This window comes from Echinops telfairi, unplaced genomic scaffold (assembly GCF_000313985.2).
Source record: "Echinops telfairi isolate 266 unplaced genomic scaffold, ASM31398v2 ScPeMD7_70;HRSCAF=299, whole genome shotgun sequence".
NCBI classification, from domain to species: Eukaryota; Metazoa; Chordata; class Mammalia; order Afrosoricida; family Tenrecidae; genus Echinops; species Echinops telfairi.
The window spans coordinates 61,029,542-61,055,060 of record NW_022103968.1 but is presented as its reverse complement, the minus strand read 5'-3'; the positions used below and the strand labels follow the sequence as shown (position 1 = coordinate 61,055,060).

Genomic DNA, 25,519 nt, shown 5'->3' with positions numbered 1-25,519 from the left:
AGACCAAGCGCATGGGCAAAACCAGGCCGCTGGGCGAGTGATCACATCTCAGCATTGAACGCCTCCAGGGTTTCCAATCAGCAAAGTCGAGCAAACCGCTCTTTCCCTTTCAGCACACATGCAGGCTTGGTGATTTATCGTCGGTGTTTTCAGCCTGGATCCCTTTGCCAAATCATCGTTTCAGCTCTTTAGGCCTTTAAAGGTCTTTCCCAGCTCAGCCAGGGAGGCTGGGTGGTGGCAAGTGTGGGACGCGATCTGTGTGTGTGTGTGTGTGTGTGTGTGTGTGTGTGTGTGTGTGTGTGTGTTGGAGTGAAGAGGAGAGATGGTAGTAAGGAGGGATAGTGAGAATAGGTGGGTGGGCAGCTCCCCACCCCCACCCCACCCCCACACCATGCCAGGCAGCTGGAGGGAGGCTCCCTTAGAGCCTGGAGACCTGGGGCCGCTGTGCCTGCATCTGCCGGGGATACTCCCTACCTTTCTGAGCCTGTGCCACCTTTAGGGGCCACACAGCCTCAGGTGTGCAGAGGTGAAACATCACCACACCTTCGCTTGACACACACACACACACACACACACACCGCCAACTCACATATGTATCTGGTTGATGACAAAGAGCAGACTTTTCGGGACACACCCAGCACGGCCCCTCGGGACTGCAAACTGGCCTTTCCGGAACCCACAGAAGGGGCCAGAAGCCCCGACCATGTCCTACCACAGTGATTCTCAGAGTGAGGCACCCGGGCCAGCAACCTGAACATCCCCTGCACTCACACAGAGACGCCCCAGGATCTGTCTTCTCCCTCCTCGCCTCCCTGAGCTGTTTGCCTGGCCCTCCCCACGTCCCCTTGGGGGCCCAAATCCTCAGGATCCTTTAATGTGCTGCTCCAGTGTGGAAGGGCAGCTCAAAAGAGGAAGGTGCTCAAGGAGACGGATTGGCACAGTGGCTGCGTCCATGAACTCAGGCACAGGGACAACTGTGAGATGGCGCAGCACCGGCAGAGTTTGATTCTGTTGTCCAGAGGGCCGCTATGGGCCAGAGCCGGCTCGATGGCACCTTAACAACAACGAGCCGTGTGCACGTGTTCTCATTTAAAATTCACACATGTACTGCGAGGCGTGCACCTTAGGTTTTGGAAATGGGGAAGCCAAAGCTCAGAAAGGCCCCGTGACTTGCACAGTCCCAGAGGCAAACTCACATCTGGGTCTGTGGGACTCCCCCGTGCATGCTCTCAATCACTTTCTAGGCGCCCCCAGCCCAGACTGAAGGGCTCTCTGGTGGCATAGTGGGTTCTGAATTGGGTTGCTAACCATAAGGTCAGAAGTTCAAACCCACCAGCTGCTCTGGGGGAGAAAGATAAAGTTTTCAGCTGCCCTGAAGATTCACAGCCTTTGAAACCCACAGGGGCAGTTCTACTCTGCCCTGTAGGGTTGGAGTCCACTAGATGGCAATGAGTTTGATCTATTTTTTGGTATCCCAGGCTGGATCTAAACACCCCGCCAAAGATGGTGCCCTCCGGGCCAGTCCCACCCTCACTCCTACCTGGGCTCATTTCCCCAGAACTCTCCCTGCCTTGGCAGCCAGTCTTAAATCTTTTCTCAAAAGGCAAGACCCAGCCCCCCCACCTCCCCTCCCCTCCAAGCAGGGGGTGGAGCCCCACCTCTGGAGCAGGAAGTACCCCTGCCAAGGCCCTCGCCTGCCCTGGCACTTGGCAGAGTCGAGGGCACGCCCCATCTCCTATCACAGCCCCGGGTCCCCAAAGCCTGGGCAGAAGGCTGCAGGGCCCTGCTGCGCGGTGGGGCTGTGGAATTCACCTACTCTGCCGGATCCAGACTGCTTCCGGAGTAGCATCAGGAGGGGCCTGGGTTCAAGTCCTGCCTGTCAGCTTACGGGGTGACTTAAGGTGCTCACGCCTCATCTGGGGGTCTCCGTGTTCCGACTGCTGCAGTGAGGGGCCGGACGGATGCTTCCTGCTCTGGGTCAGTGGATGCCAGATTGCCTTGTGACATTGGATCCCACCTGCTGGGCTGTGGAAATTTGAAATGACAATGGCTCGGTACTGGACGTCCAGCTCGACTTGATTTGTCCCAGGCTGTTGGACCGAGTCCCTCAGGTGCCCTCACGTGGCCTCTCTCCCCGTGCCCACGCACGCAGGGGGTTTCTGTTCCACATAGCTGGGCAGGTTCTGGGGCCCCAGTAGCGCCACAGAGCCAGGCTCCTTATCTGGGACCCAGAGAAATCCAGCCAGTCATGGGGGGCTGCGATGTCTTGATTGACCCCAACATCTCGTTTGTCCCTGAGATCAACACCACGGGCTTCACCGCCTTCTCCATGCCCAGCTGGCAGCTGGCGCTGTGGGCCTCCGCCTACCTGGCCCTGGTGCTGGTGGCTGTGATAGGCAATGCCACGGTCATGTGGATCATCCTGGCCCACCGGAGGATGCGCACGGTCACCAACTACTTCATCGTTAACCTCGCCCTGGCAGACCTCTGCATGGCCGCCTTCAACACCGCCTTCAACTTCGTCTATGCCAGCCACAACATCTGGTACTTTGGTCGCGCCTTCTGCTACTTCCAGAACCTTTTCCCCATCATGGCCATGTTCGCCAGCATCTATTCTATGACGGCCATCACCGCCGACAGGCAAGAAAGGGGCGGTGGGGCTTTGCTGGGGGCTCAGGAGGGCAGGGTGGGGTGGGAGGAGTTGCCTGTGATGGCACAGCAAGGCAGACCCCAAAGCAAGGCCTCCCACGTTTGGTAATGATCCAAATTCTCGGGAAGACGGTGGTCAGTGGAACTGAAGCATGCAGGCTTGAGGTTAGACCAAGGAAGAACTTTCACGTCAAGCTGCGGGAGGAGGGAGGTCATGTCTGGGGACGTTCTGGAATGTTCTTCTGTGGGTTGGTCTTTAATCTGATGTCTTTCTCTTACAACAAGGGAATTACTTGTACTCTTCCCCTGTCCCAGGGAGAGTGTCCTAGGGAGCACATTACTCCTATATTCAATCAACAGATCGTGCTGTTAGAGAAAGGAGTGATTCACCACACCTGTCTTCTGAGGTGCCTCTGGGTGGACTGGAATCGCCCACCTTTCCGAGCTTCACTGTTCCTGCCACCCACCCAGGGACCAGGAACATATATGAAGCATAGCTCGGCCCAGCACAGAGCCGGTCTGACTGTCCCTGACAGTAGGGCTGACTATTGTTCTTTTCTGAGGAGCTCTGTTAGGGTAGTGGTTACACACTGGGCTGCTAACGGCAAGGTTAACAGTTTGAAACCACCAGCAGCTCCAAGGGAGAAAGAAGGGGCCTTCTACTCCTGTGAAGAGTTACAGTCCTGGGAACTCACAGGGGCAGTTCTACCCTGCCCCATAGGGTCACTATCAGCCGGCATCCACTCTATGGCAGAGTTAGAATCCTTTGGGGGGGGTCTTGTTTCTGCTGGGCTGCTAATGGCAAGGTTGGCAGTTCAAACCCACCACAGCCCCAAGGGAGTAAGAAAAGCTGTCTACTCCTGTAAAGATTGACAGCCCGGGAGCCCTAGGTGTAGTCGAGAGGGCTCCCACGGCAGTGGCCTTTGCTATTGTTCTGTGAGGCTCTCAGGGGCTGCAGACGTTGACCTCTCCTGAGGAGAGCCAGGGCCAGGGGTGGCACAGTTACCCTCAGAGATCTCTGGAGTCCTTTTAAAGCAGTTTGGAGAGGGCATAGCCCAGGGTGGCTATGGAAAGGCATCTCGGCGTCCTTGGTCAGAGCAGCTGAGGGGATATGGCTCTGATAGACAGTCTATGGCACAAAGAAAAACCACACCTCCACTCTGGAGGGAGCCAAGGTCCCACAGAGGGACAGAGGCAGGCCCCTGCATCTGGGGGGGAGGGTTACTTTGGGTCCCTTGTCACTCGGGAGTGCTCTCTTCTTCAGCCAAGGTCTTATAGACCCATGAGGTCTCAGACCCACCAGTCCCCAGGACAGGCCTCCAGGGGCTTCCTGGGTCTCAAGCACAGAGGGAGCCCAATCGACAGTACCTGGTAGCAGACAGCTGCAGCCTGTCTGGGTGCCAAACCAGCTCTGCCTCTCCCAAGTTGGCTTGGTTCATGCCTCTAAGCCTCCATTTCCTGATGCGGAAAAGGGAGACAACCAATCCAGTCTGAGATATCGTGGTGGCAGCTCCTGTACCTTGCCAGGCACGAGGGCAGATGAACTCCCATGCTGGTTTTCCTGGAGAATGGTGGGAGCCGAGGAGCCGGCTGCTAGCTGGCCTCACCCAAGCCAACCAAGCGTGTGTCCCAGGGGGTTTCCGGGGCTGAGTTCTCCCCAGGAGACCACTAGGCTTGTCTTCTGAGGTGCAACAGGGTAGATTCAGACCTCCAGCCTGTTGGTTAGCAGCGAGTGTATCAACCATTTGCCCCAGCCTGGGGCTCTGACTTCATGAGGGGGATCATTCACTTGGGCTTGAATGCCAGGTTTAAAGTTGGGGGCCGATGCCCAAGCCACCAGCCGTAGGCGCCCACTGACCCTTAAACTAGTTAAAATGGAAATGTCCACTCCTCGGAGGCACTGGTTACATTTCCACGGGAGAGCACAAAGGTAGCGTGTTTTCACTCGTAGACTGTGGGCTCTGCTAAGGTTTCTGGACAAGAGAAGGACTGTCCTAGGGCCGAGGGGCTTGGGAAGGACTGAGCTTCAGGCTAAAGCTGGACACCGAGTCCTGCTCCCGAGGCCGCTCCACTGGTCTGTGGCCACCTGAGGGCATGCCCATGCTCAGAGGGAGGTGGCACGGTGGCGGCTCGGTGACCCCTGACTTGCCGGGTGGCAGGGAGAGCTACAGCTCAGCTGGTACTCCTTGGGTTCCATGAGGACATCATGTCTGCAGGCACCTGGCAGTGGTACTGAGAAGGACATGCTGAGATGGAGGGAGGGGGGTGGTTCGGTGGGGGCAGAGGGAGGATGAAAGGGGTGGTCAAGGAAGGTGTACCCACCACTCACTCCACCCTCTGCTCACAGGTACATGGCCATCGTCCACCCCTTCCAGCCCCGGCTCTCGGGCCCTGGCACCCAAATGGTGATTGCTGGCATCTGGCTGGTGGCTCTGGCGCTTGCCTCCCCCCAGTGCTTCTACTCCACCATCACCGTGATGCAGGGGGCCACCAAGTGTGTGGTGGCCTGGCCCGGAGACCCCGGAGGCATGACGCGTCTCCTGTAAGGCTTCTGGGCTGGCGTGGGGGGAGATGATGAATGTGTGTGCACCCCTGAGAATGAACATGCGTGTCTGTGTGTGCCGGCACACGCATGCATAAGTGGCTAGTGGGATGCACACGGGCATGTGAGCGTGTGTGATTCCCAAAGCCAAACCCAGAGCCAGTGAGTGAGTTCCAGCACACAGTAGCCTTTGAGGATGACAGACCCGTTACCGGACAGAGTGGAGCTAGCCTCGGGATCTAGTGGCTTAGTGGGTTACGCGTTGGGCTGCTAACTGCAAAGCCAGCCGTTCCAAACCACCAGCCCATCCGAGGGAGAAAGGCGAGACTTTCCACCCCTGTAAAAAGTTACAGTTTAGGAAACCCACAGGGGCAGTGCTACCCTGTGCTGTAGGACTGCTATGAGAAATCAACTTGATGCCAGTGGGTTTGTGTTTGGGGTATTTTTTGGTTTTTTGGGGGGGTGGCTGGTGGCAGAGTGGGGGGAGGGTTTGAAATCTTTACAGGAACGGAAAGCCTCATCTTTCTCCTGAGGAGGGGTTGGTAGATTCGAACTGCTGACCTTGTGGTTTAGCAGCCCCACACAAAACCTAATACATCACTAGGGCTCCTTGGATATGCTATTAGGGATATGCATATATGTGTGTGTATATAGATATATATACACTGAAAAATAACATTTACATAGCACTTAGTATGTACTGGGGCCTGTTCTAAACACTTTACACATAATAACGGATTGGATTCTCTAAACAATCAATGGGGTATTTCCTATTATCATTCACATTTTTTAATGAGGAAACTGAGTCACCAAAAATCTAAACACCGTGCCCAAGGCCACGTGGCTAGTGAGGTGGGATTCAAATCTGGCCAGTCCTGCTCTAGGGCCCAGTCTCCTGATGCTCTGCTCCTTAAGTAAGGATCCGGGTGTCCTCAAATGAGACAGGTTCATGTGTGCACATCATCTGTGAGTCTAAGTGGGGGCCGCATGCACGTGGGTATGTGTGGTATACCCATGCAGGTCGATGGGTAAGGTTGCAGATGTGGGTGCGTGCACATGGGCTGGGAATGTGTGTCTTGGGGAGGGTGGTTTATATGCTCAGGAGGACTAAGGAGATAGAAGCAGAGAGGGCCGATTCGGAGCCTGGAATGTTTTCCTTAAATTCCTGGTGCCTTCTTCATGTGAAGGTGGGCAGCATGGTTTGGGGGACAGGGTAGGAGTGTGGGAAAGAACTTAGGTATGGCTCAGTGCTGTGTGACCCTGGGGAAGCCCTGTCCCCAGTCTCTAAAATGGCGATTCGTAACAGTACTTTGTGAGTATAAATGGGAACATGAACACCAGGCCTTTAGCACGGTGCCTGGCACAGAACAGGTACCTGTATGTGGCACTTGGAAGAGGAGTCCAACAAAAACAAACCTGAAACAGCCAACAGTCTCAGTCATCCCAGCTGCGAAGATGTGGGGTGCTGAGCTGAGGGCTGCCGGGTAACCATGGCAGCACAGTCTCCCTTCAAGCCCGCCTTTTACAATACCCCCACTGCCACACTCACCCCTGCCTGGCCCCATCTGCTCCCAGGCCTGCCACAAGAACACCACTTGGTGGCCTTCACTGCTGGGGAAGGTGCCAGGACAGGGGGTGGGGCAGACCCTTTCTGGAATCTCTATTTCCACCACAAACCCTACCCTCTCAGAAGGGCCCACACCCCCAAAGGACATTTACACACAGGGGACGAACCCGACTCTTTTGGCTCAAGGGTGGGTGAGTGGAATATTCTGGAACAGACTACTGTGGGGCGGTGTTGTTTCTCTCCTTGAACACAAGTTTTTGTTCCTAAGCTGGGGACTGTAAATAGTAAGAGTTCTGGTGGGGTAGAGGGCTACACATTAGTCTGCGTCCGGCTAGGTTGTCTAGAGTAACAAAACCAGGGACATGCACATGTGTACAAGAAAGAGCCCTATATCAGGAAGGCGTCCCAGCCCAGTTCAACTCAATCCACGGCTCGGATGCCATCGGAGTCCTCCTCAGATTCATTTCGCTGCAGCTGAAGAGGCAGGAAGCAGTGAGCTCTCAGGGCCTGCAAAGTTGCATGCATCTGGATCGAGGGTCTGGGGGAACATGGCAGGGCCAACAACTCCCAGGGTTGGTGGCTCACATGGGGCCCCCTGAAGGCAGATCTAGAATCCAAGCAAGGAAGAAGGCAAGAGAGAGAGAAAGAGATTCCTAGGGTCACTCTTATAAAAACACCACACCCCAAGGTGGCTTCCTCATGAGGTGACCTGATGGATAGGTTGGATTCTACCCATACACGTTCATCCAGGTACAAGTTGACATAAAATCTAACCCCTGCCGGCTGCTCACTGTAAGGTCAGCCGTTCAAACCCACCAGCTGCTTTAAGGGAGAAACATACATTTCTACATAGCTTTCTACTCCCTTAAAAACTCACAGCCCCCAAGCCCAGAGACGCGGCCCTACCCGGTCCTACCGGGGCTGTGATCGGCATCGATTTGACAGCACTGAGCTCTACTGGTTTGGTTTCATGCCAGCTCTCTGGGGATTGCGAGTTCTGTACCTCCCCTCATTCAGGCAACCAGAGGGCAGCGGTGGACAACGAACTCTGAGCGAGGATTTTCAGGAAGCTTGGCTTTCTGTGTGAGAAGGTGTTGTCTTCTTTGGTGGGGAGCTTCCAGTGGGAATTCCCTAAGGGATTCTATCCTTACAGACCTGTGTGCTGATGTGTGTGTGTGTGGGGGTGGGGGTGGTAGCGGTGGTGGTGATTCGATGAATTTACAGCTGCCTTCTCCAGCCCCCAAACCAAAATAGAAGGACAATCTAGACTTGGAGGAAAGGCAGCCCTAAGTTTAGCAGGTGCAAGACTATGGTCCTCAAGGCTCTGAGGTCCCTCCTGCCTGTAAGGGCTCAGAGTGGATGGATTCCTGCCCTGTTACCGTGTCGCTAGGAAAGGAGGAGGCAACTGGTGACACTTGGGAAGGACGTCAGAGCTTCTCTCCTTTACATATGGGGAGACTTGACGGGCCCAACTTCTCACTTTAAACCGCAGGCTTACGCCCTGTAAAAAGGTCGCCGTGTCATTAGAACCATCTCGGTTCAGGGAGGATGATGAGAACCAAGATCTGATCAAGGTCATTGCTATGAGGTGGAGTGCAGACCCACCACCCTACCCCCACCCCCAACCTTTGGTCCAATTCTGACGCCGGCCCACAGCATCCTCCATTTCTCTGCTGGGTTGGATCCTCTGTGAAATGGCCACAGGGGACTCGCAGACCACACTTAGGATTCGCAGGTCTATTAAGGAAGTAGCAGGCCGCAATTCGGGATCAGACCTGGGTCGAGATCAGCCGGCAGGCGGGGGAGTCTGGGGGGCTTTCTCCGAGTGCACCCCCTTCCTTTTGGGGCCAGGGCAGCGCGAGAGCAGCTCCTCCCTGCCCGGCAAGCACCAAGGCCCAGGGTGGGGCCTCAGGGCCCAGTCCAGAAAGCCTGGACCCTGGACAAGGGCGACCACGAATGCGGGAGGGTGTGGGGGCTGCCCCACGAGCCGCCCGGTGCCCAGAGCCTGGCTCTCTTTCCAGGTATCACCTCGCGGTGATCGTCCTCATCTACTTCCTGCCCCTGGGGGTGATGTTCGTCGCGTACAGCATCATCGTCCTCACCCTCTGGAGGCGGGCCGTCCCTGGGCATCAGGCGGACGGCGCCCACCTGCGCCACCTGCAAGCCAAGAAGAAGGTGAGCATGGGGGTGAGGCGGGGCGGGGCGGGGCCTGGCCGAGAGAATCCACTCTTAAAAACGGTTTTATTGACAGATGACTCACGGATCATTCAATTCAAAGGCTTGCGTATATCAAAAAGGTGCGCACTCATCGCCACAATCAATTTTAGAACATTTTCTTCACTTCTGTACTTAGCTCGCTGTGAGACCACTAATCTAGTGACTGTCTCTATAGATTTACCTAGCCTGGATTTCATATCAATCAAGAAAATCGTACAAACCAAATAACCGACCAGACAAAAAACTCCAACAACCACGACAGAATAAGTCAGAGGAAAGCCTCAATCTAAATGAAAGAGGAAATAATAAAAGCTAGAACAGATGAAAAATGGGCCAGCAGGTGGGGGGTAGTGATGTTAAACTTGAACTTAAATAGCTCTGCACTCACTCACTCTCTGATGCACTCTGAGGGCAGAGCTACTTCCAGCCCCGGTCAAGGGTCCCAGGGAATTCTACAGAATCCACCCTGAACTTGCCCTTGCCTCTACCCTGGGGCCAATTTGCTCTTGGTCTTGGGCCAAATACAAAGTGAGAGGAACTTCCCGTATCTTAGGAACGTCGGGGAATCCTAGAGCTTCCCAGAACCCCAGCTACTTCCCCAAACCTTACCACGCTGGAATCTTCAAACCGCGGATGTGCTGAAGCACCTAGAGTCGCAGGAGTCTCCTAGCTGTGGCTGTGTGTGGGTGTCCTCGGCTGCTGGAAGTGCCATCCTTATGGATCCTGGGGACCGGCCTGTGATCTGGCCTCCTCCCAGGCTGACTCCCATGCCCATCCAAGTGCCAGTGTCCTCTCTTCCCTGCCACCCAGCGCCCCCATCCAGACCCCCTCCACCTTCTCCTAATCAAAGCTCAGCCTTTCTGGGCCCCCCCTTCCTGCTCAGTGACTGATGGAAGCATTGGGCGCCTCACATCATGTACCCAGGTAAAGCCATGGCATCCCACCTGGTGTCGGGCATTTGTCACAGGGTGGCACAGGCAAGTCGTTGGGCAGGGACCCTCTTGAGTGGCCCTCCTCATGGAGAGGCTCTCTGGTTCACGACCCATCCCTCAGAGGGGACAGGGCTAGGCGGAGGTGTGTGTGTGTCTACAAAGACAAGGCTGGGAGCAGGGGGAGGCTGGGACAGACTCGTGGGTGGGGCCGGGAGAGGTGGAGGTGTCCCTGCTTGAAGCAGCCTCGTTGCTGGTGGCTGGAAAGCTGAAGCAGACCCAGATCCCAGAGAGAGGGTCTCTTGGTGATCCAGAGAGGCTCTCTTGAGGAAAGGGTGAGATGGACAGCTCAGCCTCTCTCCAGGGAAACCTTCTAGAGCCGGCAGCAACCGGTGGCAGGTGCGGCGGGGCGGGGCTTTGAAGAACTCGGACTTCCAACCAAACTCACCGTCATCCAGCCAATTCCAGCGCATAGTGAGTCTACAGGACAGAGTAGGGTTGCCCCTGGGGGTTTCCAAGAGGAAAGCTCTACAGGAGTAGAATGCTTCATCTTGCTCCCATGGAGCAGCTGTGGTTTCGAACTGCTGACCTTGCAGTCAGCAGTCCACTGTGCGACCACTAATACAATCCAAGGGCTCCTTAAGGACTTCAGAAATGGACATCCCTTGTGACTCAACCGTGGGGGTGGGGTGCAGAGGGAATGCCCTCAGATGGACATGGTGGTGATTGTACAATCCCTCCTGGATATATGTTTGAACGATTGAACTATTTCATTCTAGGGCATGCAAATTATGTGCCCATAAAACTGTTGGGGGACAAACAGACAATCCCTTTAAGGAAGAAAGCCTTCAGCGGAAAGGGCAGTGTGGGCGACCATCCCAGCCTGTGCCGAGGCCCCGAGGCTCCGAGCATCTGGGCAGCAGATGTCCCAGGAAACTCAGGTCACAGCGGTAGAAGAGGCCTAATAGGTTGGGCTGGCCTGAGGGCAGCCCGTTCTTTCCCTTGGGAGAGCTGGGGGGCTTGGGCATCAGGCTGCGCAGTCACCATAACGGAGACTCTTCCGGGACAGATTGTGAAGACCATGGTGCTGGTGGTGGTGACCTTTGCCGTCTGCTGGCTGCCCTACCACCTCTACTTCATCCTGGGCACTTTCCAGGAGGACATCTACTGCCACAAATTCATCCAGCAGGTCTACCTGGCCCTCTTCTGGCTGGCTATGAGCTCCACCATGTACAATCCCATCATTTATTGCTGCCTCAACCAAAGGTGAGCCCCTCCCCCTCGGGGTTCCCTCCTCTCAGTCCTTAGGACTCCCAGGTCCCCAAACAGCTTAAACAGCCACCCGGTTTCAATCCTCCACCCTTTGCTCCACCTCACCCCAAGTTGGGGGTGCCGTCCTCACAGTCCAGTCCACACCACAATCCCCCCTCTTGTGGGGGTCTCACCTCCTCCCTGAAGCCTTGTCCCGCTCCCCAGGTCACAGCTAGTCCTGCCTTGTCTGTCCTCTCTCTGGGGGGCCTGTCTGAGAGAAGGGGAAGGAGGGGGAGGCAGAGATGGGGACAAGCCAAAAGCAGACCGAAAGAAAACAGAAAGTGAGAAGTGAGGGATTCTGTCCTGACTTTATATTCCTTTGCTTAATTATTTTAAAAATATATTTCATTATTTTTAGCAATTTAAGCTTTACATAGGAATTGTGCAGAAGGTACGAAGAATTTCCGAATGCCTCCTCCTCTCCTGCCCTGCCTCGGCTTTTCCTGTTATCAACATCTTGCTTTTGTCTGGTACATGCTACACTCTAAAAACCAAATTTCCTGACATCCAGTCAATGCCAACTCATAGTGACCTTATAGGACAGGGTAGACCTGTCCCTGTGAGTTCCCAAGACTGGAACTCTTTAGGGAAGGACAAAGCCTCTTCTTTCTCCTGTGAAGCAGTTGATAGTTTCAAACTGCTGGCCTTGTGACCACCCCGCTGCCAGGGCTCCTTCACATTGCACGGCAGTACAATCATCCAAAGAAGCCACCTGTCAAGTCAGGGAGGAACCTGACACACACACACATTGCTAAGTGGAAGAATCCAGTCTACCTACTGAATGATTTCAGCTGTATAATTTGGGGGCAAAGTCAAAACGAGAGAGGGGGTAAGGGGATCGGTGCTGGGGGATATGGATGCATTTTTAGGGCAGTGAAACTTCTGCATGGTAGTGTCATGATAGATGCATGGCATCCTGCATGTGCTGGAACCTGTGTTGTAGTCGTGAGGGACTGCTGCCACTATTTGTCTTCCAGAGGCCCCATGGGACATAGTAGTCAGGCCCCATAGGGTTTTCTAGGCTGTGATCTTTACAGGATGGGCGCTGTTGGCATAATAAGCTACGGGGTAAGCAGTTCGAATCTATCAGCCAACCTGTGGGGCAGAGATGAGACGGTCTCTCAGTCTTTACGGGAGTGGATTGCCACATCTTTCTTCTATGGAGCATGGGTAGATTTGAAATGCCAACCTCTCAGTCAGCGGCCAATGGCATGACCATTGAACGGCCAGGGTTCCCTGTTGAACCCTGATGTCAACGAGGGGATTTGGGGTTCATCTCGACATCTGTTCTCAGCTGTAACACTTGTCCCCCACACACTTCCTCCGGCTACGGCAGTAGAGAAGCACAGAGACCTTTCTGGAGCACAGTGGACAGCACCCAGCCCACAGCAACCCGCCTTCACAGGAAGCGGGGCCAGGACCCGAGGGGCCGCTCCCCCCACCGGCCAAAGGCACGGTGCATTTCCCACCCTGCAGGGGCTTGCGGGTGGCAGAGGCAGTGGGGACTTCTGGTTCTCCTGGCCCTTGTCCTCCTGGGTCGGTGGGCAGACCCTTCGCAGGAGCACGTGGAGAGGTGTAGGCTGCTCCAGCACCCAGAGGTTCCGCTTGCCGAGCAGGACTTTATCAGCCTTGGAAAAGCAGGCGGGAGATGAAAGGAGGGCACCGGGACTGGGACCCAGGCAGACTGATGTGGGTGAGGTCGGTCCAGGACCTCTACTTCTTTCTTTCCTTCCGTCTCTTCCCCACCCTGGTGCCCAGACCATTCAGAAGGCCAGGAGGAAGAGCTTCCTGAGTGGGACAGAGGGGTGAGAAGCTGGGTTTGCCAAGTTGACTGTGGGGCAGGGTACGCGCCACCTAGCGCCACACCGTGGAAACCTGTGGAACTGCAAGGAGAGGAACACCCCACCCACCCACCACCAAAAAAAAAAAGAAAGCCTGGTTTTCTGGAACAAGGAACAGACATGGGGTCTGTCTCTCCTGGCTGTTGGACAGGCGCCCGTTCACTTTCTCATAGCAGTAGTGTTGGTACCTTCATTGTCGGTTCCTTGAGTCCAGTTTACACAGGGGCCTTTTGTACGGCCACGACAGGCGAGCTGGGTATTTTTTAAGCAAATGCTCCCAAACTCAGTGGTCCCACGTGTTATTTTTCAAAGCAGTCTCCTTGTGCGTGTGCGTATTCTACCCATGCTGCCAAACCCACAATTCCTAAGTGCTCTGACTACTCCTTTAGAAGCCAGTTACAAGGCAATGAAGGACATCTGCCTGTTCCTCATACTTGGGCCTTATGTTCTGTGATAACCAACGGTCTACATCCGCTTCAGTAGGCCGTCTGAGCTCCAGACGACAGATGGCAGGCTCAGAAAAATCAGATCTCTACTGGAGGCAATGGGGGCTCTGGGGCATGAGACAGCAGCTTGCGCTGCAGGGAAATGGCACCGACGGGTGGGAGCAGCCCTTGTAACCAGGCCTCCCCTCTGCCCCTCCCCCCTCCCCCAGGTTCCGCTCTGGATTCCGGCTTGCTTTCCGCTGGTGCCCATGGGTCACGCCAACGGAGGAAGATAAGCTGGAGCTGACTCACACGCGGTCCCTCTCCATGCGGGTCAACAGGTGTCACACAAAGGAGACTTTGTTCATGGCCCCTTCTGATGCTACTAATGGGCAGGCTGGGGGTGGCCAAGACGAGGTGCCCACGGAACTCTGAAACCTGGGTTGGGTCGAAGAGCGAGGCTGATGGAGATGGGAGATGGAGCGCTGAAGGTGACCGGTCCCCTACCCTTTAATAAACCAAACCGAACCAAACGCCTGCCATCGAGTTCAGGCCGACTCAGACAGACCCTAAACTGCCCCGAGTTTCCTGGACTGTAGCTGTTGAGTAGAAAACATGTCTTTTTACCGCTGAGTGGCTGCCTTGAACAGCTAACCTTGCGGACGGCATCGTAACCACTATACCAAGAGATCACCCTTTAATACACCAACGGAAAAACAAGATGGGACCAAGAACCACGCAGAGAATGCTGACTGAAGGGCCCAGCCACCGATCCCAGAGTGCGTCAGGGATCTAGGTCAAAGACAGTATGGGCTAGCTTTTCCCTCATCCAGCTGCGCAGGCACAAGCGCTTTCCTGAGGTCAGGTTTACAGCATCCATGTGTGAATTGGAACAACTATAAAAGAAAAACTACCCATGTGATGATAAAAAGCAACTAACTCCTGGCCTCAATGTTGGGGCACTAAGGCACGGTGGGGACTGTGGCAAACTAGCAAGAACCGGCATGCAAGGAGGACCGGAGCTACTCAGCTCTGGGCAATTGTTCGAGTTATCATAAACGGAGTTCACTGTTGCCAAATCTTTTCACGGTTCAAAGGAAGCCAGCAGTCCAAACCTTTAGATTTAGGGGAAGAGGTGGCTTACATTTTCATAAACTTTGGGTCAGCCGAGAAAATACATTTGTGAGCGATGCTGATAAATGATCAAGCTAAAGTAAAGCTGTCAAGAGGAAACATGTTTTTTGGTAAAGCCCTTTCGTTGGCTGTGGGTTGTCCAGGGCTTCTTTGTGTCTGCATCTAAAAGCCCCACAGTGGTTAGGAAGCAAAATGAACTAGCCCTGAGTCCCAGCTGTGTTGTTGCAAGAAAGACACCCTGAACCTCCACCTCTTCCTCTGCCCAAAGGTAAAACTACCTTACAGAGATGCTGCAGGGAACCATGGAGGTGACCATGTCTGTAAAGCAGGCCAGACACAGATGAAGTGCTCAATGACAGTGGCCATGACCTTTGGTTTCCATGACTCCCTTTCTTTACCTTACTCGGAAGGAAGCTCCCTGCAAGTCGGCACTACAGCTCCTGCCCTCAATTCCTCAGCATGAAGGTGGCAGCTGGAGGACACCAACGGTCCCAACTCCCACCAAGCTCTGGGTCTGGCCCAGCCCACCCCATGGGTGCACCTCTCCCTGCCTAACCACTTATCATCCCCTCCTGGGGACGCCCCTCCCGAACAACCACGTGACCCTGGACACGCACAGCAGAAGCATGTAATGTTATCTGTGTTCACCGTGCCGGAGACACCATCCCTGCCAGGCCCCCAAATAAAGAGACTCCAATGTCACCCAGCTGAGGGGGCCTGCCTTGGGTTCCGGGGAGCCCCGGGAGCAGTCAGCACAACTTGGGAGAGCCCCCCCCCCCGGACCTCACCTCCAGCAGGGGGCGCCAAGAGGCTGGCCACGTGGGACCCACCACAGGGCCGGGGAGAAGGCACAATGGCAGCCACGGGTGGCCCAGTGCGGGGCAGGTAAGGATGAGTTTCCTGTGGCCGGCGTTCATTTAAGACCAGCGAGGGCAGGTGCAGGGGGCTGGGTGCTCCAGCACGTCCCCTGGGCCGGGCCTGAGGGCCCATTTAACGTGGGCTCTGAAAGGGCAGCGTCTGCTGAGTGCGCCGGTGGGGACCCAGTCCGCCTGGAAGCCAAGCTGAGCTTTTTTGCTTGGGCTGCAAGTAAGGGTGCAGGGCCGGGGAGACGTGCGAGGCCCTCTTGAAGGTGCCCAGGTGGGGCTGCAGGCGCCCCCCGAGGGAGGGCTCGGTGCTGGAGCGGGACACAAGGGGGCACAAGATGCGTCGCTGGTGTCCCCGGGGAGGGGCCTGAAGGCCCCCCGTCTTCATCCGAACCCTCCCCGCCACCCCGTGTCCCGCCTCCCACTGTCCCCGCCAGGAAGCGCGACTCGGGCCTGGAGTTGGTACAAAGTTTACTAGGTCACACAACATGGCTCACAAAAGCGATGGCGATTCCAGTGACGACACTGTTGGTTGCTTGGTTCTTTTTACCCAAATGAAGACGAGACATTGCCCACACGATTGCCACCCCCCCACCCCGCCCCCACGGGACAAACAGGGTGCAGGACGTCGCGGTGACTGGCGCGGCCCCGCTGCGTGCACAGGAGCCCGGCAGAGCTGCTGGTGACGGTGCACTGCACGCTGGGGAGGGGTCCCGGGCTCGGGCGTCAGCAGCATCCCCGCGGCCCGGCCGAGGACGTGGCTTTGCATCAACAGCTCCGTCGGGCAGATGCGTCACTAGGCTTTGCACGCGGGGAACGCACGACCCGGTGGAAATCAACTCATGCAGTGGCGGGGCGGGTGAGGGATTACCAACAGCACACACGCTAACTTGTATCCTACTGTAGACGCCATGAGTTGGGTTCTGTGTCCCTCCGGCTGCGCGGTGGCAGCTCTGGCGCCCGCGCCCCCCAGCTCGGCTCGCTGGGAGGGACGGGGGAGGGGGCGCCCCTGCAAGAGATGAGCGCCGGAGGGGCGGCAGGCGGGCTCCCGGGCGCTCAGTTGCTCATGGGGGTTTCTCCTCGGAGCCGCACGCCCACGGCCGTGATGAGCGCGGCGCCCTTGCCACTGCCGTCTTCGGAGAGCAGGAAGGACACGTTGCACTGTGGTGCCAGTTCCTTCACCGTTTGGTGCATGATTTTGGAGAAGCTGGAAAAGGTAAACACACACACGTAGGGGAAGGGGAGGGGAGGAAGGTGAGACGACCACCTGACTGCTCATGCGCCAGGACTATAAAAGAGGCTAGGAGAAGGGTGGGCCCACTGGAGCGCGGTTTGCGGCCATGGCTGAGGATTCGTATGTAGTCAGGCACTGTTCTCAGCAGGGAGGCACAATTGAAAAACCAAGGGCAAGTTATTACAAAGAAAGAGTTTATCAGCCGGCCACTCAGGCACACCCATCCTCAGAGCGTGGGTTTTCTCAACAAAAAAAAAAAAAAAAGAGGAGCTATGATGTCAATATCAACTCATATATGGCAGAGTAGAGCAATTCCATAGGATTTCTGAGCCTGTAAATCGTTACCTGAGCAAAAAGCCTCAACTTTTCCAAGAGGAGCTGCCGGTGGCTTCAAACTGCTGACCTTTCCATTAGCAGCCCATCGAGACATCTACTGTGTCACTGGGGCTCCCTAAACTGCCCCCCCCCCCAAACGCACTGCCGCCGAGTTGATTCCAACGCATAGCGACCCCAGGGCAAAGTAGAACTGTCCCGTGGGACCCGAGGCTGTAACTCTTCACAGGACAGTTATAAAGCCTCATTTTTCTCCCACAGAGTGGCTGGTGGTTTCGAACTACTAACTTGATGGTTAGTCCCCACACTACACCACCAGAGCTCCTCAGGGCTCACTATGGGAGCTGAACACACAGCTGGGCCCTAGGTCCTGGGTCCTGGGCCGCTGGTATCCAGCTCCTGGGCCAGTCAGGAGGCTACATGTGAACGAACACACTCCATTCCGCCCCCTTCAACACCGCCCCCCCCCCCACCCAGGGCAGGACAATGCTAATAAGAAGTGACAAGTGACACTATGCACTGGCACTGTACAATTAAGACATTGAAAGGGCACAGCAGAGATTCTCAGGGAGATGAGGATCGAGGAGGTTTAACAGCCATTTACTGAGGTGCCCTATGACAAGAGCCCGAGTGGCGTAGAGGGTTACGAGTTGGGCTGCGAACTGCCAGGCCAGCAGTTTGAAACCATCAGCTGCTCCGCAGGAGAAAGAGAAGGCGCTCCACTCCCATAATGCGTTATAGTCTCAGGAACCCACAGGGACAGGGCTCCTTTGTTCGGCAGGACCTGCCTGGTGGGAGTGAGTTTGGCTTTCTGAGGCGCTCTGTACATGATGTACATACACTTCAGGGACCACCAGCACCCCTGTGAGAGATGAGGCGGTGAGGCTCTGCTGAGATCAAGCAGTGCCTGATGGTGCTGGGATGAGAGCCGAGACTATCCCATACGCTGCCTCAGGAGGGTGAGGGCGACGGGCGACTGAGGTGGACAGACAGGCAGGGAAGGAGCAGGATGGTCCCCTACCAAAGCATGGCCGAGATAGCAAGTGTCGTCTTATATTGAGTTGGGTGAAGCGGCTTGTCAAGAGGGTGCCATTTGGCCCTGCTTGCCTGAGATGGTTCCAGATGGCCTCTGCCCCCAGGCAGAGATGAGGAGTAGCCCTCTCCTTGGCACAAGCACCCCCGTTTGGGAAAGAAGGTGTATGGTCTCTCAACAGCTCAGAGCCATGCTTTGGGACATGCGGCAGATCAAAGAGTGTGTGTCCTTCTCTGGTATGGCGTGTGGGACAACCTTAGCCGCTGGCATCTAGGCGCCTGTGGGTACTTCCTACCCTTTACCTGCCCTTCCACGTCTAGACAACAGCCACAGCCCAATGCGGCCTCCTTCTGCCTCGGTCACCCCCTCTCCCACTAACCAAGCACAGACTTCAGCCAAGCTGCAGCTAGCCCGGCCCACCCACGACCCCCTCCCTCCCTGTGCCTATGGCCCTATGCCCAGCCCGGACCAATTGACCTATGAGGGTCCACCCAGAAGGACCGGGAAGAGGGGTCACCTCCACTGCCAGGGAAGCTGCTTCTCTTACCCAAACCATGAAGCCACTTACTGTGGATGAAGCTTGAAGAGGGTCCCATCCACTCCCACGGTGACATTCAGATGGTCCAGCCCCCTGTTCTCACGGATCTTATCCACCACGGCGGCCATGCCTGCGCCACACAGCTGCGCAGCCCTCCTGGACACGACCCCACACACGGTCTTCACGAGAATACTGTCGTCGCAGGTGCTGTTCAGCCCCAGCTGCTGGAGGATGGCTCGGACCTGGAGCAGCGCCAACCGGTCACTGCAGTGAACAACAGCCAGGGGGGTTGGATGGAGCGGGCCGAGAGCACCGGCCCAAATCAGAGTCCTCACCCCGAGGAGCCGTGGGGGGCACGGGTCCCCTTCAACACAACATTTGTTTTTTCAGTGCTCCTAGAAGCATGACGTGTTAAGGTGTAGACACTTGGCAAGTCAAGGCAAATAGAAACTGGAACGTTAAAATGAGCTATCCTCCCAGCACCCAGGAACAAGCATTGCCCCCTCCCGGCGGTCTTTGCAGTGAGTGCTGTGGTACGAGGGCTCGCAATCAGAATCATCCTCTATACCTACTTTCCTCTCCATTTGCTTCCTACTGGGTGTTGTGGCGGTTAGGTGCGACCCGGTCAGTCCCAACCCACTGGGCCCGACTGCACAGCAGAAGGAAACACTGCCTGTCCTGCGTCCTCCTCACCTTTGTTCCCAGACCTGAGCCCCGTGCTGCAGCCACTGTGTCCATCCATCTCCTGGCAGGCCTCCCTTTGTCACTGGCCCTCTCCACCTCCCACTGGGCAGGGCCCAGCAAGTCCCCGGCCTGCCTGACAGGGTGCCGTCTCAGCCCGTTCGCTGCTTTCTCTGGGGAAAGCCGAGGCAGGTTCCTTCCCGGGCAGGTCTCCGCCTCACTCGGGTCCCGCGTTCGCAGGGGTTGAGTATTCGATAAGAGCAGGCTTGGGAACCACCACCGTGGAGTGTTGTTCCGGAGTTCAGGAGAACTCTGATTGGTTCGGCCAATTTGGGGACACGTAAAGGGCCTGCCATCTTGTCTGCTAAAACAAAACAATGCGCCGATGGCGTTTCACGTGTTGACACCTCCGGGGCGGCTCCATCCTTTTCCCTTAGGGTACCATGCCGGGTCAGAGGCTTTCAACTCACTTGGCCAGGTGCCTTGAGGAACTTGAGGCACTAGCCTGCTAACCAGAAGGCTGGCGGTTCAAGCCCACTAGGGGTTTTCGGTTCCCATAAAGATTTACAGCCTCAACCCTCAGCAGCGGCTCTAGTCTGTCCCAGAAGGTTGCTATGAGCGGACGGCATGACAGCGGGCGCTGCCGTGGGGACAGTTGTCTCAATTCACTGTGTCGCAGAGTGTCCTGTGCTGAGCTCCTCGGACAGCTCCTCGGCTCTCCTTGGCCTGCACACCTCTGTCCACAGGAAATGACCACTCTGAAGAAACTTCTGACCATTTGATGGGAGAAGGGTGGCATTACACGAAGTTTAGGTTCCAGCTTGTAAGAATGACCTCCCATCTGAGCTTCCTACTGGGTCCTCAACCCTTTTTTCTCTGTCTGATTGAACCGAAAAGGATGGTGAGCGCGAGGACATCAATGGCACACACAGGATTGAGGGGAGGAGGGCAGCAGCAGCCTGCCGTTTGTGAGGGCTTCTACAGGACAGGCACTTTACACACGTCAGCTCACTTATTCCTCCCGACAACCAGATATGCACGTGTGGTTATCCCCAGCTAAAGACGAGGCCAAGAAAAATCAAGCAGCTCCCTTAAGGCACAAAGCCAGCAGGGCTGAGCAGGGTCCCAAATCTAGCCCAGAGCGACCAGCCACACCAAGGGTGTGCCCTGTGATCTGTCACCCATGATGCCAATGCTTTCCTCCGCAGGCCCTTTGTCTTTTACGTTTGATGGCCCTTTCTCCTTTTTCTAATGTACACATTAAAGAGCCCTGGTGGTGTAGTGGGTTACATGCTGGGCTGCTAACCACAAAGCCTGTAGTTCAAAGCCATCAGATGCACCTTGGGAGAAAGACCAGGCTGTCTACTTCCATAAAAAATCCACGGGGACAGTTCAAGTTTGTCCTAGAGGTCAGAACGGATTCAATGGCTGTTAAGTTTTTTAAATTAAATTTACAGGTACTTGCATGATAATGCGGCTAAATCAGGTTGTCGTGTTTATTTTATGATTTCTGTCTTTGCTGTTTAGGCTGATAGCTTCCCCACCCAGGGAGCAGCAATCTACTCCCTGCTAATTTCTTCTGTGGAGTCTAATGTATGGTTTCTGCTTTCTCCATTGGACTCTCTGCTCCATCTGGGTGGAAGATAGAGTGGAAGCAGGGGGTCATTCATGTCCTGACCACAGCTGCATGCACTTGGCATGGCCCCTGAGCTGATCCAGCCAGCCCCCCGCCTCACCCCCACCCCCAGTGCTGCCCCTCAGCCCAGGCCTCCCAGCGGGAGTTTCTGCCCTTCATTCTGCTGCTGGCCCTGACCGAGAGATACCAGCTTCGGTTCACTATCATCTGCGCCTTTCTCATTCTGTGTTGTGGGCTCTCACTGCGTACCCCCTACAGAGACCTTGCCCAGCCCTCCGCCGATACGGTGCCTCCTGAACAGGAAGGTGGTGCGGGCTTCCCAGGGGCCCTGTGCTTGCCGCCCACTCTCAGCTCGCCTTGGCCGATGGCAGAGCAGCGGCGGAATGTCCAATCTGAATGAGCATGACTGGAGGGGACAGAAGTGACTTTCACCAGGCGAGTGCTGGGTGGCCAGGCCTGGCCCCAAAGGTGCCTCTCTGGTGGTTGGGGGTGGGGGTAGGGGTGGGACTAGGCAGTGGTTCTGGCTTCTGTCCGACTCAATGACCCTCCAACACACATATCTAAATATTTCTAACGCTCCTTTTCCGAGGCTGCTCGGTGCAGCCAAGCCGGTGTTGACACAGCGCCCCCGTGTGGCAGAGGGTGGATTCCACAGCGTTTTCTAGGTTGAAGCTGATCATGGGGTCTCTCCCAGAGTAGCCGGGTGGGGTCCAAGCTGGGTGCTTGACCCTGTGTGCTAGCAGGCTCCTTTAATGTCCCTTTACTTTCCTAGAATGGAGTGCATGTAACCACCTTGCACTCTCCAACGAGTCAGGGCCTGACAACTCCCTCACAAAGCCCCACCACCCCATCGGGAAGCTCGGGCAGGGTGGGCCGCTCACCTCTCGATCTGAGAGAGAAACTTGGTCTCAAAGATGCCCCTCGTCTTCAGGGTCTCCGAGATCTGCCCGCGGAAGAGAAAGCCCTTCTTGGTGAAGTCGATCAGGATGTTGCGCACGATCTCGCCCAGGTACAGGCCACTGATCATCTTCTCAAACCTGAAACCCAAGGCCAGAGGGTGTCTGTGAGGGCCGGCTTGCGCTGCCAGCCCCTCGGCCTCCAGGGACCCAGGTCTCCTCCTCTCCCGCCAGATGGGGAAGAACTGGGAGACCCGCAGCCCTTCCGCCCACCCCAAACCAGAAGCAAATCCAAGCCCAAGGCTGGCCAGTCTCCCTCCTCACCAGACTTCCTGACCCACACCTGGCTAGACCCCACGCCAGCTCCTCAGCTCCAGGGTCACTTCCCCAAAGGGGCCACCCCACCCTGGGTCACACCTCCCTAAAACCCTGTCCTTCTTGGCCTTCACAACACCCGGGCCCACTGCCTCTCTTTTCTACAACTCAGAAAACCGCACAACACAGGGCCGAGAGTCTAGTTCAGCTGTGAATTCCCCAGGGTCCCCACAGATCCCAGTAAATGCACAATGATTGCTGCAGTGTAAGCAGACAAACAGGCTGCCTCTTCCAGGGGACAAGAAATGGGAGTGGGTTGAGGGGAAGCAGAGAGGGAGGGGAGGAAGTAATCTCAGATGTCTGGAAGGTTTTTACAAAAACCCGGAGTTCTGGAAAAGACATGGCAGGGGGACAGGACCAAGCTGGCTGGAGAACTCCGTAGCCAAAGCACACCTGCGGCCATCCTGTTCTTGGAGCTTTCCCTTTCCTGACAGTTAGATGTTTCCGGGGCGTGCACCCAAGCCCAGTGTCCAGACAGCAGCCAGACCCCACTGCTGCTCACGGAAAAGCATGGCAGGACAGGGCATCCGGGTAGCCCTGCTCAGCCCGCCTGGCTGCACCCGGAAGCTGCAGCGTGGAGCTGATAGGCCTTCTGTCTCCCCGAGCCCTGTTCCTCTCCCTTTTCTCAGCCAGGGGTCTTAGTTTAGCGTCTGGGGTAGGCAATCGCATCTCGGCAGAATTAATCACACCGTTGGTTCCTCGGCATATTGGTAACGCTGTGAGCTGGGCATTGGGCCACTAACCACAAGGTTGGTGGCTGAAACCCACAAAAGTCACTCCTCAGAAGAAACATAAGGCTGTGATTCGATAAAGCTGTGCAGTCTGGGAAACCCGATAGAGCAGCGGTTCTCAACCTGTGGGTGGCGACCCCTCTGGGGGCCGAATGACCCTTTCATAGGGGTCACCTGATTCATAACAGTAGCAAAATGACAGTGACGAAGTAGCAACGAGACTAATTTTATGTGTGTGGGGGTCACCACCACATGAGGAGCTGTATGGAAGGGTCGCAGCACGAGGAAGGTAGAGAACCGCGGCTCCAGAGGGTCACTGTGAGTCAGAGCAGTGGGTTTCAGTTGCTGGGCCTTCACTATATTCATTTTACGGTTTCCATCTATTTATGGTAATATTTCCCTCATTAAATTTAAATAAAGACTACCAACTTACTTGAAGAACAACAGCAGATGAATAAGCAGCATGGGGGTGGGGGTTGAAAAAGGCACAGATCGTGAGGTGGCTGGCAAACAACGTAAGTTTGCACGGTGCTGAGGGTGGGTTGGGGGGCAGGGGAGGGAAAGCTTGTACCGGTACACAGGTGGTGGTGTGATTCTGAAGGCCCAAGGAGGTCTGAGAGCCTATGGGCACAGCATGAGACCTGCACTGCAAAACTCCAAACAGCCACTAGATGGCAGAGGAGGCTCACCAGGAAGGATGACCTGGGAAAGGGGCGCAGCTGTGATCCAGGTTGGCACTCCCAGGTCTTACCCCCACCTACCTCCTCATTCTACCTGAGGAGCTCAAACAACTCAAACTCACTAGTAGTGACACTGCAGGTCAGGGCAGAATAGCCCCTGTGGGTTTCCAAGACTTTAATTCTTTACAAGAGTAGAAAGCCTCATCTCTCGCACACACAAAAACAAAAACAAAACCAATTTAAAAACCTCCTGATCAAGAGGTTTCTATTTCAAAGATTAAGAAACAGCAAAGACAGAGCCAAACCTAGTCGTGCAGGATAAAAAAGGTGTCTGAGGGAAGCGGTGTATTCACAGGCACACTGGTCTCTGGGCATTTTCCTATGGCCAGAGTGCCGCTCACCCACATCGGCTACCATGCAGGGGCCGGCCTCACGGTTCTTGTCAGTCCTCGGGCCAACAAGCCATGGCCAGGAGTGAAGCAAGGAGCCCCAGGGGCCAATCTCCAAGACTACGCACACCCCATTCCCACTAGAGGCTTCTTCAACCCCGACAGACAAAATGAACACTCCCCACAGACTGCCGCTGACCCCCCCCTCATGCATCTCCTCCGCCAGACAGAATTACCTTTGCTTTCCCGAGTTTAGGGAATATTCATCCACCAGTTTATCATATATCGTTCTAATATCATCCAGACACCCGTTGTCCCCGAAGGCCCCCCATTCCATGTTGATACACATCCGCCCGCTGGTCCCGGGCACCATCTCAATATTCTTCATTTCCTCCATGTAGCATGCGTTGCTGCCGGTTCCTAAAACACAGAGGAGGGAGCTCACGGGCCGGACCTCCGAGTGTGGGGAGACCTGTGGCCGGGCCGGGAGCCTGGAAGGCCACTGACAGGGACTCATTGTTCAAAAACAGCTTTTTACTTTTGAGAACAAATTTTAGGTTGGGGGGGGGGTACACTAAGTATAGTTCGCATACCCCTGCTCCCCCATCATTACTCCTATTATTATGATTTAATATGCCTTTTATTTAATGCTTATTTCTCCTATTATTCACATCTCACATTTTGGCATATTTGTTATGATTCATGAACCACTGTTGCAGATTGTTATTATATGAACTGAGGTCCACAGTCCACACAGCAGGGTTCACCCTGGGATGAACAGTCACCGATTGTCACGGAGCTATCGACCATTATGGTAACACAAAAAATACTTACATTGTCCCCAAATGCCCTGTGCTCCACCCACTTCCTTAAACCCCTGGCAACCACTCCTAGCTCTGTAGTGTTGCCTACTCCTGCCCGGGTGTCATATCATTGGAATCACGCAGTAAGGAGCTTCCTCAGACCGGCTTGGTTTCCCTGAGCAATCAATACTTAAGGATCTCCAGGTCTGTCTGTGCCCTGAATGCTCATTTCCTTCTGTTGCCGAACATCCTCCTCTGTTGGTACGGCTGTATCGGTCTATCCGTTCACCCACCACTTAGGTATGTATGTGTAGAAGCGTGTACGTATGTATATAGATCTGTGTGTATACACATACAGAGACATCAATATTCGGGCTTGTCTACGATTGTGGAGCAAACGGTTGAGTGCTTGGCGCGGGTGTAAACGTGGGCAGTTCAAACAGGATCAGAGCTTCTCTTCTGCTCTGGAGGGCTCTGGAAGGCAGGGAAAGCCGCAATGCATCTGCAGAGTCCTCCCGGGGACTGAGCCTCCGCTGACTTCTTTCTGCTCATTAACCGGAAATGCAAACAGGCTTGCCCTCAGGCAGAGGGCACAAGAAACCGGATGACCTTCCCCCTCGAAAGAGCCCAGGGAGGGGCAGTCTCTGGGAGGCATGCCCGAGTGTGTCCTTGAAGGAGGCTGCCACACAGAGGTCATCCGGTCAGGAGTCAA

General features: G+C 55.5%; 2 protein-coding genes across 2 annotated transcripts in view; one reads left to right on the top strand and one right to left on the bottom strand.

Moving 5' to 3' along the window:
* Positions 1-2,248: 2,248 nt before the first annotated feature.
* Positions 2,249-13,916, top strand: TACR2 (tachykinin receptor 2). The gene is made up of 5 exons (XM_004701389.1): positions 2,249-2,640; positions 4,997-5,191; positions 8,780-8,933; positions 10,974-11,170; positions 13,712-13,916. The coding sequence occupies exons 1-5, from the start codon at positions 2,249-2,251 to the stop codon at positions 13,914-13,916; spliced, it is 1,143 nt and encodes a 380-aa protein (XP_004701446.1).
* A 2,016-nt stretch (positions 13,917-15,932) lies between these two features.
* The window catches only part of HK1 (hexokinase 1), a 44,847-nt gene continuing 35,260 nt past the window's right edge, over positions 15,933-25,519 (bottom strand). Inside the window, exons 14-17 of the mRNA XM_004701138.3 lie at positions 24,241-24,424; positions 21,815-21,970; positions 18,647-18,880; positions 15,933-16,685 (exon numbers count right to left, since the gene is read on the bottom strand). Coding sequence (XP_004701195.3) covers positions 16,535-16,685; positions 18,647-18,880; positions 21,815-21,970; positions 24,241-24,424 — 725 coding nt within the window. The 3' untranslated portion in view covers positions 15,933-16,534. The remainder of the gene's footprint in view (positions 16,686-18,646; positions 18,881-21,814; positions 21,971-24,240; positions 24,425-25,519) is intronic.

Excerpts from the sequence above, each read along its gene's own strand:
- TACR2 (XM_004701389.1), top strand. The coding sequence starts at position 2,249 with ATGGGGGGCTGCGATGTCTTGATTGACCCCAACATCTCGTTTGTCCCT. Across the intron at positions 8,934-10,973 it reads ACCTGCAAGCCAAGAAGAAG|ATTGTGAAGACCATGGTGCT; the intron begins GTGAGCATGGGG and ends CTTCCGGGACAG. Across the intron at positions 11,171-13,711 it reads TATTGCTGCCTCAACCAAAG|GTTCCGCTCTGGATTCCGGC; the intron begins GTGAGCCCCTCC and ends CCCCTCCCCCAG.